The 12,427-nt window shown below is 36.9% G+C and overlaps 1 protein-coding gene across 1 annotated transcript in view; it reads right to left on the bottom strand.

Moving 5' to 3' along the window:
• The window catches only part of LOC112163022 (astrotactin-2), a 313,961-nt gene that overhangs the window by 247,316 nt on the left and 54,218 nt on the right, over nt 1-12,427 (bottom strand). Inside the window, exon 2 of the mRNA XM_024299108.2 lies at nt 1,724-1,911. Coding sequence (XP_024154876.1) covers nt 1,724-1,911 — 188 coding nt within the window. The remainder of the gene's footprint in view (nt 1-1,723; nt 1,912-12,427) is intronic.

Here is a 12,427-nt window from a genome sequence, read left to right as displayed (position 1 = left end):
GGAAAATCCCTAATTCACCTGGTTGTAACTTCTGCCTAAACTGTGAGGTTATAGACAAAAAAATGTTGAAAGGAAAACATGAAAGGAAAAGAGACTGGGAGAAGTGTTGAAAAGTAAGACTGTTAGCAAGTATTTAAAACCCATAAATTGGGGTTATTCTATTTATTCTTAAAGGGATTTCAAAAACGGGATCATTATAAATTAAAAAAAAATGTGTGTAAAATGAAGAAGTATTGCTGCTAACTAACATAATATGACAGGATAAAAATCACAAAATGAAAGGCATGCTGGGGAAAAGAAACAGAAAAAAAATAAAAACAGTCAACTTCAAAAGATAAAGTTAGTTTCTAAGTGACATCCTGACACTTGCCTTCCCTAGCTGCAATCCATCAGCGAGAAGTAATAAACCACAAGGTGTCTGACATCACAAGAGCTTAACCTGCACGTTCAGCCATGACCTTATCTCCATGAAGCCACTGCTCCTTTCACCCTCTGCATGAGCACTGCTTACTTCTATGGTTTCCATCAAAAAGCCTCAATAATGGAAAGGAAAAGAGAAATCCCCAGATCTGTAATGTCCTTTAAAGAAATCTTTCTGTCAACTCAAAATATTAAGACTAAGACCATTATCTCAATTTATACAGATGATACACCACTGTGTCTGCCAGGCATGGATGTCACTCACCACAAAAATACATACACTCAATGGTCACCTTATCAGGCACACCTTGCTAGTACCGGGTTTTATTCCCTTTTGTCTTCAGAACTGCTTGGCAATAAAGTATTGTCAATATCCCTTAGAGAGTTTGGTCCATATTGACATGATCAAATCACACACTTCTCAGTTGTAGCCAGCAGTTATTTGAGTTACTGTTGCCTTTCTCTCAGTTGGAACCAATCTGGTCATTCTCCTCTGACCTCTAGCATCAACAAAACATTTCTGTCCACAGAACTGCCGCTCACTAAACTGCCACCCCACCCCCTCCTAGGACCCCGCGGTGAAGGCCGGCGCCACCTGAAGGGGGTTGCCCCACTCCACTCTAGAGCCATAGTGTGATTGATCCCAGCCCCCATGTGCAGGCAAGTGGCCCCCCTGACGCCCCTGGAACAGGGCCCCGTGCCAGTACCCCGCATCACTAGCAAAAGGACCACCCCCCAAGCCAAGCCAGATCCCCCACCTAACCGCACACCCCATATCCCCCACACCCAGGAGGCCACACGGCGACCCCACCTGCCCCCATCCAGGCGCCAGACCAGACTCCCCAACCAACAGAGCCCCCCCACGCCCTAGCCAGGTGCCAAAAGGCCCCAACCCCCGCCTAAAAGCCCCGGCAGATAGTCAAGGTGCAGCGAAACCCAAGCACCCCACCCGCTAAGACATGGAGTCAGCTATGGGAGACCACAGAGACTGAATTCCATTCCACATTTAGGCCCAATCCGAATTCTTCCGTTCTCTCTACAGCTTCTCCAAACTCCTACATGTGGAAAAATTGTGTCTCATAATTTGGACGTCAATTTTGCTTGATGACGTCACCAATAATCGCTGGTTAAATTTCTGTTAAGATTTTAATTTCTGAAAAAATCTGAAAGTTGTAAACTACAACTTCTGCTAAGAATTACTGCATCAGGTATCTTCTTGCATTCTCGCTTATCAGAATAACAAGTTACTTGTGGATAGATTCAAGATGCGAAGCAACAGCAAAAGCCTCCATACTATACTTACCATGACTGAGATGTGTAGCAGATGCATGTGTTCAGGCAGCGCGTGAGCAGGCTCCCGGGCTGTGGGCTGTGTAGTCTGTGCCTGGAGCTCAGATTCCGTTATAGACACGTGAAAGTAAAGCGTCCCATTTTCCAACCACTGCTGTTTCCAGTGTACCTGAGAAATATCTTCTACTGTACCGGACATTTCTGAAATGATAAAAAAAAGGAGAGACGAAGCAAAATATGATCAAACTTTTGTCAGAAAAGAACATACTCTTCAAATCTTTTTTCAGTTATTTTGAGAAACTTAAAAAGCAATGTTCTAAAAGAACAGTTCCAAGAGGATGATATGAGCTGGATTGTGAGGTTAATCATTAGTATTCTAGTGGAGTTTACACTCACAGCCTGCTGCAACAAGAAGCCTTGAACTCCTAAATAGCCGTAGAGACTTCTTTGGTTGCCATCATTTCATCATATCTGTCGCCGGCCCAGTAGAAATGACTCTGAAGCCGTTTTATTGCTTTGTCTTCGAACAATAACAATCTGTTAACCCTCACGACATGAGAGGATTATCAAGATTTGAAATGAGAAAGAGGCAAATATTACACGTCTCAGCCATTACCAACGATGCAACACTTCAACCGCAGACAAAATAGGTCAGAGATTGACACGCATTATCTCTTTTTAGAATAGATGCACTTACTCAAAAGGGACACACAAAAACAGGAGGGCCAGAAGCTTTTGAGGCTACACCACTATAAATGGTTTTTTTCTGAACAAATATTGTCTGAGCATAAATCTGCTTGTGCCTCTCCACATAAGCTATTTACATTTTACCAATACAAAAACATAAGCTGTAGCCCAATGTAGGTATTGACTGCCTTAGCATGAAAGGGAAATGAGATTTCAAAGTGGTTGCAAATAGGGGAGCAAACTGAAAAAAGTGCAATTTCAAACTTTTTGGAGAAGTAGGTAAAGAAAACAAGTAGTAAGAGCTTTGGTAAATCTTGCTTTGATCAGTGGTTGATCACTGGACGAGGACTGAGAAGCTGGAGGGAACCTCAGATTGCAAGGCTTGATACGATGTTTGTCATGGGGTAGGGAGACAAGGGCATAGACATCTAATGACATCTTCTATCAGTGGCAGGTAGCAAATGACAAATGGCTTTCAGTGCAGCTGGTTATTATCCCACTAAGGGTCAGAGAACACGGGGAAAGGTCTCATGAGCTCTGTTCAAAAGCACCACCAAGCCTAAAGGTGTGGAGGAAAAGCACCTTCAACATCCATAGACATTAGTTGTGTCCAAATTCTTAAACCACTCACTACTTAGTGAACTACATAGTGTGTTGGCCATTTTGTATAACAATCTAAATCTGTGATTACAAAATCCGAGAAATTTCTCAGAATTCTCCGCAAAAAGCTAGTGTGATCAGATGCCTGATAGTTTGGTGGACATAGACCACAATACATTGCACTTAAGTATTTAAATATATTAATTATATTCATTTTTTATAAGCTTTTAAAATTGTCAACAGAACTAACCCTATACAATTCATTGAAAATGTATCGACATCGCAGTAGTAGCTTTTGCAATGCGTCTATTGCAAAAGACGGTATAAACCACAATAAATGTTTACACACATGGATAGACAGACACTGCCTACGTTGTTCCTATTGTTGCACATGTTTTGGCCAGTACTACCAGAAAGGTAGATAGTTGTTCTATGGTTCACTTCCCCAAAATAGAAGTTCTTACCCGCCTCTTATTGAGATAGCTTGCAGTATAGTTTAGGTTATGTTGACTTTTCCTGAAATAAAATGGTTGCAGTGAAATGGAAATGATGTTTTAGTCGTTTTTTTTTATTATTATTATTATTATTGTATATATATTGCAAGTCATATTGTCATCGCAATATTGATCACTAATATCGCACAACGCAAGTTTTTTTTTTTTTCAAGCTGTAATCAGAAGACGTTAAAAATAGTCTTCATAAAATGTTTTTACTTCTATTATGTCATATTTGGGATTTTAGAAAATAAAAGTAGTGAGAATGGTTTCCATATTGTTTTAAAATCCAGGGCACTAGATACTTCTGCACTTGGTAGTTTTTTAGTAGTAAGAGAGTAGTGAAAGAATTTGGGCGAAGTCATTAAATCTTAATTCGCAAACAGTCTTCTAAAGTTAACAAAATACAAGAAGTGCAGGGCCACTGTTTAGTTTTTATTTTGCATCTCTAAAAAATAAACAAATAAATAAATATCAAAATGGTTGTGTTGCATTATGAGGTCACTGCTCTTTACCTCAATGATCCATGTTTGCATGGACTGGTTAGCTGAAAGTGGATCATCAAATATGCAGATGACACAATAATAATGAACCTAGTAAGTTATGATGACAATCAGGTGTACTGAGAGACGGAAAAGCAGTTAGTAGTGCAGAAACACCAATTCGATCTTGGATGTAGATAAACCAACCTAGGGGACTGGCAATTTCAGAAAAAAAAAAAAAAATGATGTCCCAGCTTCAAACCACTGCTCATCAGCAGCACAGCAGTAGGGGTTGTAGGTAGCACCAGGTTTCTCTGGGTGCATCTCAATGACATTTTACCTGGTCCCACAACATGGTCTTACCAGTGAAGTGAGCACAGCAGGGTTTGCTTACTCCATCAGATGAGGGAAAAAAAAAAAAAAAAAAAAAAGCATTTCTCATTTTCCATCTTAACCACTTTTTTTCAGAATCACAAGGGAATGGTAGCAAACTGCATCTCTACATGTTCAGGCATGTTCTTTATTGTGCCAGACCTTACAGAGTGATGGGGACAGCTAAAAATCTTCAGAACTTGTGTTTTCCTTCATAAAGGATGCTGGAAAAGAAATCCTGTCTGGAGTTCGCACAGAACATTAGGATTTTCAATTACCCACATGGGCAGGAAGGCACCAAAGCCTCAAGAGCATAACAAGCAGGTTCTGTGATACTTTTTTTCCGCCCAAATTCTATTAGTCTTTTGAACTCTTTAAAATAGAAACAATTAAACCACTTGACACTCAACAGACTTGCACAACCTCTTCCTAATCAGACACTAACATTTCTACAATATCTTTACCTCTGCTGCCACATTTGAATTGACTGTTACTAATTGACTGTACTTTTTTATTTATTTACCATTGACCTAAAAGGTACTTAATTGCAGTTTTTTGTGTGATCGTCATTTGGGTAAGCAAAGCTAACATTCGATTAAACAGAGAGCAAACTTATTAGCTAAATATTCAAATATTAAAATAATTTTATCCAACTGAATATTATCAATAACATTTGTTCAAGATGTTTAGATAGTTCATGCTACGTACACACTAGTCTCGGCAATGTGCGTCCACTTCCAATGAATAGTTTTTGTAAACACATGTATATATACATCCATCCATCCATTTTCTTGACCGCTCCATCCCTTTCGGGGTCGCGGGTATATATACATTTCGTTCAAAACTCTGTCATCGCTTTGCACATTTTTATGTCCGTTTTCGGGCTCTACATGCAAAACCTGGCATGTGCTGAAAGTTAAACCAGTTAAACTTCGACCAATCCAAGGCATTAGATTTGGTTTTAATTCAGGGAAGTGCCAATCAAGGGAAAAGGGATCATGGAGGAGAAATTAATAATTGCAGTCTGTGCCCAGACAGAATTAATTATGAATCATATGAGACCAAGTCTTTCATATATCAACAGACCTGTAAAAAAAAAAAAAAAAATGGAGCGAGATTCCCCAGATTTACACTACTTTGGAATTTCACACTAAGCCTTTTCAACTGTAGGTATATTTCATTTTCATTCATTTTCTTGACCGCTTTGTCCCTTTCGGGGTCGCGGGGGTGCCAGAGCCTTACCCCGCTACTGATGGGCGAAGGCGGGGTTCACCCTGGACAGGTCGCCAGTCTGTCGCAGGGCAACTGTAGGTATATGAACAAATATTGGGTAGCAACAGTTTCGTGTTACCACCATATGCTAAAAGAACGTTCAAGAACCCGCGGCCAGCACGTTCTCATGTCCGGTATGAATGTAGCTTTAGAAGATATTTTTTCATCTTAAACAGAAATGTGTATAAGCCTACTATTCTTGTCATTGCAAGCTGAAATGAGTTACATACATTCATTTTTAATTTGTGAAGTTCCAAGGTAAAAAGGGAAGTGAATGCTGCCTATTCAGCTTTGTGTGTGTGTAATCCGTAGGTTGAAAACACGCTGATTTATCTTTCACCTTGACAGGAGATAAAACTTTCCCTGCTGGGCCAACATGGGTGTGCCCCCTTCCATCTGTTTCTACAGTAAACACAGCTAATCAGGCTCCTGTCAGAATTCTCTCCTAATCATGCTCACAATATTTGTGCATTTCAGACAAAAATAAAAACAATCCCAGAGGATGACAGTTCATATCAAAAACATTTCTCCTGCAAACGGAAAAATTAAATCTTGCTTTAATTAAAGCCGGTTTTGACTGTGATCGTTTCTAAAGCTGTTTTGTTCCTTTTAAAAGTATGATTGTTATGTAGATGAATCTGCTCAGTAAGCATGCTATTTTAAGACGAAAGAATAGCAAGCATGTGTCCTTGTCTTTTGTTCTATGAGGCTTGTCATTGGGCAGCAAGCCAGACATTAGCGGGATATAGGTGTATGCCCTCAAGGTCTACTTGTAATTCATAAGAAGGAACATTATTAAGGTGTATACACCGATGACTGTGTGCATAAACTGTGTTAGGTGTTGCTGAAGCTGGTCCACTCCCAGCAAAGATACCAGCAATGCTTACAGTTCCAGGACCATATGAAGGAAAAAAATATGCAGGTAAAATTAACTTTAAATTAGAGTGTAGAAACATTGTTATACATTTCAATTCTAAACATCTAAAAGTTAGGGATTTGATGTCCTAATCACTTTGAGACTAGTTATAATCACTAGTTTAGATAATAAAGTATAATTTTTTTTTCAATTAAACACATGTGTAAACCAGATGTAGAGTTTACAAATTTTAAAAACCCTTCATGGACTAACATTCACATTTAATTAAGTAGGGGTGTAAATCGATTTATTCCGATATTTTGTTTGGTAATACATGTAACGATTTAAAATGCCGACAAGACGATATTTAAATAATTAGTGTCCTAGAGAGTGTCCTTCAGCATCTTACTTTTGTTTCCCACCTTAACCCCCAACCACTAGTTGGCAGCACAGCACAAGATCTTGCGAGAACGAGCTCGTGTTAAATGTTGTTATTATGAGAGATATATTACTTTTTTTTAACTTGGTATAGGTACCGAAAAGTGTAAAAAAAAGTTCTGGTAGAGTCTTATTGTTATATGTATTGTATTGTGAGACACATATCAGGATACGCATTGTATCATCAGACTTTTACCAATACACACCAGCATCATTAAGTAAAATACATTTCTGTAGCATGAATTTGCTGCTGTAACTCAGACTTTCTTTTTCCCCCTCTGGGCTTTTTTTAAGCCACATAAATGAACAGTAAAAATGAAATGATAAAGTGTATCTGAATGGAAAAAAGAGAGGGAAGAATAAGAAAAGAATGAATTTTTGGTATGTTGCTGGTCTATTCAAAAGTGTATTGTAGACTTTCTAAAAGTGCCAGTGCAGTTTTACAGTCTTGGGCTTTTCCCCTTTATTTAAGCTGCAAGAAACTCCACCAAAACCACTCCACATTTCTGCAATTCCCAATTATTCCTCCTGAATGTGGTTCTTTGTTTCTTGCAGGGACATTAAATGTTTACATTTCTCATTTCACTTCTGTGAATATGCACCTCAAACAAGAATCCATCATTGGTTTATCACCTGGTGAGATGTATATTTGAGCCATAATGCCCTCCATTCAAAAATCAGTGGGCTTTTATTCTTATAACTTGTTCTATTATACATGCAGAGTAATCGGCCTAGACTTATATCCATTAAATCTGGATTTGACACCACTCACCAACCTTCAGTCTCAACAGGAGGTGTCTCGCAATCAGACATGCACATACTGGCTGCAACATTGAGTGCACTACTAGCATCTTAAAAGCACACTGAATGCGTTTGGAAGCAGTAGGTGGGAAGCAGCTATGAAAAGCAAAGGGGAAACGTGTAAAAAGCACACACGGCGGGGTTATTCTCCGTTTCTTGAAAAAAAAATATATATTTCTTAGCTCTACCAAGTTGCTTTATCTACATTTTATTAATGTATTTTCTTTTTCAACAAATGCTGACTAATAGATAAGGAAAGCAGTGCTTAGGTACAGCACCTCTACCAAAATACAATAAGGTAATTATCCCAAATATTCGCCAGTTTACAGGATATAAGCATAACCCCACGCCTCAGCTCAAGTGAAATAATTTCATATATATATGTGTGTGGTCTGTGTATATAAATCAAAGGCTAGAAGCTAAAGTAACTTTCCGGTTTGCTTCTTTTTTGTTTTTGTTTAACTATCTAAGAGTTTACCAGTGTTGCCCTTGCAAATACATGTGAAGAATTCTTTCGTGGTGGTGCAAGATTGCATCAGTGATCAGACAGAGGGCATTTGAAAGGATCTGGGTTTATCTATTCATTAACATGTGGGGATATTCTTGGATATTCTCAGATTTCACATCAAACACTTTTTTTTTTCCCAGTGACTGCATGTCCTTCCTTTGATAGTAATTCTATCAAACCTAGAAATTTAACAACAGAACACAGTGACAGCTTAACCCATGGCAATGCATATCAATATTTATTAAGAAAAAAAGCATCACTTCCATATGGTTTTAAGATGAATAATTAAGCCCAGGTGCTCCTAATTACCAGTCGTTGATTAACTGATTATCAGCAGGTGAGCAGAATGTTTAGAGCTGTATTTTTCTGCAGCTTTTGGGATGAGTTTAAACAAGATGTCAAAATGTATAATTAGTCTGTCTGAAGAGATTTATGAAGTCTTTGGATTAAAAGAAAGGGAAAAAAAACAGTGTCAATAGTTTTATAGTTATGAATCACAGATGAAGGCAACACAGAAGAAGGCTTTGTCAGAATTCCCTACCTACTCGATAACTAGTAAAATTTCATTTAGTGTAGGACTACCTAGTGCTCTGAGCCACCATGCTCATTACTTTTTTTTTATTTTATTTTTATTCCAAATATGATGTCATTGATTTACCAAAGTAAAAGCTATGTATGGCCAATTTTAACAAACAATATTTTTCACTCACTGTGTTTTGGTAAAGAAATATAGATGGTTTATAAATAATAAATGTAAATGCTTTAAAAAAAAGGTTTAAAAGCAAGGTACTGTGGCCCATATCGGCCAATCTAGTGAGCACTGACACAGAGACTTCAGGGAAATTTCCAGAGGATTGGATTTTGGAATTGTAGATTTTAACTGCCCTTCAAAATAGTGAAGGCCATATAAAGTGCAGTAAGTAGTGAGTATTGGATAAATTTGAAAAACAAAATTCAAATACAAAAACTCTACACAGGAGGTTATTGTGCTACAACTTTTTGCGTATGTCTTTTTGTATTCACACTTAAAGTGTTTCTATTTTTTACTCAATGTATTCGTACTATTTGTTGTTTTAGTTTGCTTTTTGTAATCATGTGTGTGTGCTTATTCTGTCATTTTTTTTGCATATTGCAGTTCAAGGTTACTATATTTTTGCTGACAGTCAACAGAAATGTATTGCAGACTATTAAAGTAATTGTGGTAGTTTTTATTTTTACATATGCAAACAAATACATTTTAAACATCACAAAGAACACATCCAACTTCAATTAATTCAGTACCAACTGTCTAAAATGCCTTACATTTTGCAATCATGAATTTAAGTAAAAGTTAGATCCAGATAAGAATCTACATAATGAAATTTTAGTTAATATTTTATACAGTGAAAGTAGTCATTTTTCTATATATTTTTTAAAATGTTTTATTATTTGATTTAATGCTGATGCCTTTGGAGTGTGTACTTTTATCGCCCTCAGCCTCAGTGATAACAAGGTTTCAAAAGGTTAGTGCAGGAATTGCACTTTTGAAGGTAATATACAGCATCCTGCCAGTTTTCTCAATAACACATCTTTCCCAAACAGTTGGCGCTCAATAGCACAAAGGTGATCATGGCAAAGCGGAGTCTGTGATTGTGCAAGCCTGACAGCTCCAACGGTTTATCAGCCACGGAACCAGTCAAGTCATCAAATTTTACAATGATGAAAGCTGGCACCCTAAAGGCACTTTTCTGCCTGTCATTATGCGCGTGCCAGTCTTCTGCCGACTGGAGCACACATGTAATTGCTCCGGCTGCCTGCAGCTCGGATGACAACAGGTGAAATTCAGTCATTCACATGAGGGAATGGGGATAAATTCATTGGTTCTAGATGTCAACCAGAAATAAAAGCAGGGACAGAAAGCGTGTTAGAGACAGACAACCGCATAAAAAGAGATGTAGACGGGGAGGCGCAGTGGGGGTGTCTGACACTCGTCAAAATTAGCCAAGAATATTCACATTACTTTCCAACTTTCAATATGTGCTTTGAAAAATCTCCTTCCTCTCCAACAAATTATAATGTCTCATTAAAAATGATGCACTCATTTAATTAGAAGCTTTAAAAACATACAAAACTCATTCAAAAAAGCAGAATCCTTAAAAAAAATAAAAAAATGTGTATAACCATATAACTAAAAAATAAAATATTCTGGTTCTGAATATGTTCTAAATTGCGTTTTCTAATGAAGGAATTGAAGTGTGAGCATTACAATTTAAGGAAATTGTAATAAAATCCTTTGATATTTCAAAATCCTATTCCATCACTGTTGTGTCTCCCATCCTGCCCAATACTGGGTCAATGCTAATGTATTTGTAATCTTCCACCACCTCTTCTATGATAGAAATTGTGTTTGGTGTTTTATACAACCAATAACTATAAATCCATAGTAGAATTCCTGCAGACAACAGGAATCTGATTTGAACTGGAAGTCAGAGGTGTCCATAGTAAAAAAAGAAGGGTGACAGTACAGTACCCTGTTGTACACATGGGCTTTTGATGAGTCAGACACACAATTTCACCATTTGGGATCTATAGACCTTAGAAAATAAATAAATAAATAAACAAAAAGTGGATAAAGCAAATACTAGACTGAAGTTATCAGTTTGTTGACCCTATCCAAACCAAAGGATTAGGAGTGTTTCTCTTTTTTCTGCTCCTTTAATTAACATTTACATGTTGGATCTGATAAATGTGTCATTATTGGCAGACGATGCACCTCAGGGATTAACTGTTAATGTAATTAAACCTTTACTTTAACGGTCAATAGTCCGTACTTACCCTCTAGGTTCAACAAAGAGCTTTGCAACCAGTTTCTCATTAATTGCCTTACAGAGACACCACCATCCACATACACAACAATGCAGATTTATTTTTTTTGTATCCATGCACTTAATAAATATTGCATGCACCTTTTTCTCTTCACAAACAACATTTAGGATTCTCTGAAGCATCGTGAAGTCAAAGTACATCTAAAGAAACATTATCAAATGGTTTGGCTTAAAAACATGCAGAAAAAATGATATTTAACACATTACCTGATTTAGATCAACTATGTGACATATTTGCTAGATTTAGAGTGTGACAAAAAGCAAGATGTGAACTTAACACAACTGTTGAAAACATTCAATTACAGATCTGTGAAAGTGTTAAAAAAAAAAAACACATGCAATATGCTATGTTATATTTAATATAAAAGTCACTCTGGGAAATGATGTACTAATGAATCTGTTGATTTTACATATTTTTTTCTCTAGGCTTTAGCCCTTATGTTCGGTGCTTTTTACTGTCTCTGAATTGTTCTTTAAACACTGAATATAAAGTTTGATTTGACAAGGTTACTAAAGTTTTCTAAACTCCCTGCTGAAAGTTGTTTTTTTATTGTATATATTATTTTTCATCTGTTCCCAATCCCTTAGCTGCTCAATGAAATAAATATGTTTTAAACAATATAAGATCTGAGTTATTACAGTATTGCAGTAAAACATTTTAAGGAAATGCCTAGTTCTAAATACAACTATCCAAACTTGATTTTATTTTGTAGTTGGTATGAAACAAGGCATTTTCTTTTTCCAACCGTTGATTTGTTTTTTCCTTTCAGTCTAATGATATCAGGTCATCTGATTTACTGGATGATTTATTTTTCATTATAAGATTTTTTTTTCTTGATGTTCTCCAACAACTAACCACTGCAAACAATTAGCTAATTTCGAAGAGGGCTCGTGTTTTTGCAATATGTAGATGAGAAATTATTTTTTTCACTCTTCAAAATGGAAAAGACTGATACAGCTTTCATTCTTATCTTTCAAAAAAAAATGTTTTTACTTGTTTACTTCAACTCCTGGTGCAGTTTTTTTTTTTTTAAGTGTTCAACAGCTGTAGGAAATCTAGTGCATTTTCACAGAGCAGTTTAAGCTAGAAGGAAACTGGAAGGATGAAAATATGGAAGATCCAAGATGATTTTCAAAATGAAATACCACAAGGAGACGGTGTTATCTTTTAAACAATGCTGCAAGGACATGTTTTCGTAGAGTGGAGAAAGGACACGGGTAATCCCTCAGTGGTTTTTGGTTTCTCATTGTTTACACAAACACCTAAAGCCCTTTTCATTTTGTAAAACTATGAAATACCTGCACAGTTTTTTTTTTCTAATACACAAACAAGTATTAAGTCT

This window comes from Oryzias melastigma, linkage group LG12, assembly GCF_002922805.2.
Source record: "Oryzias melastigma strain HK-1 linkage group LG12, ASM292280v2, whole genome shotgun sequence".
In the NCBI taxonomy this organism is placed as follows: Eukaryota; Metazoa; Chordata; class Actinopteri; order Beloniformes; family Adrianichthyidae; genus Oryzias; species Oryzias melastigma.
This window is presented reverse-complemented; position numbering and strand designations above follow the sequence as displayed.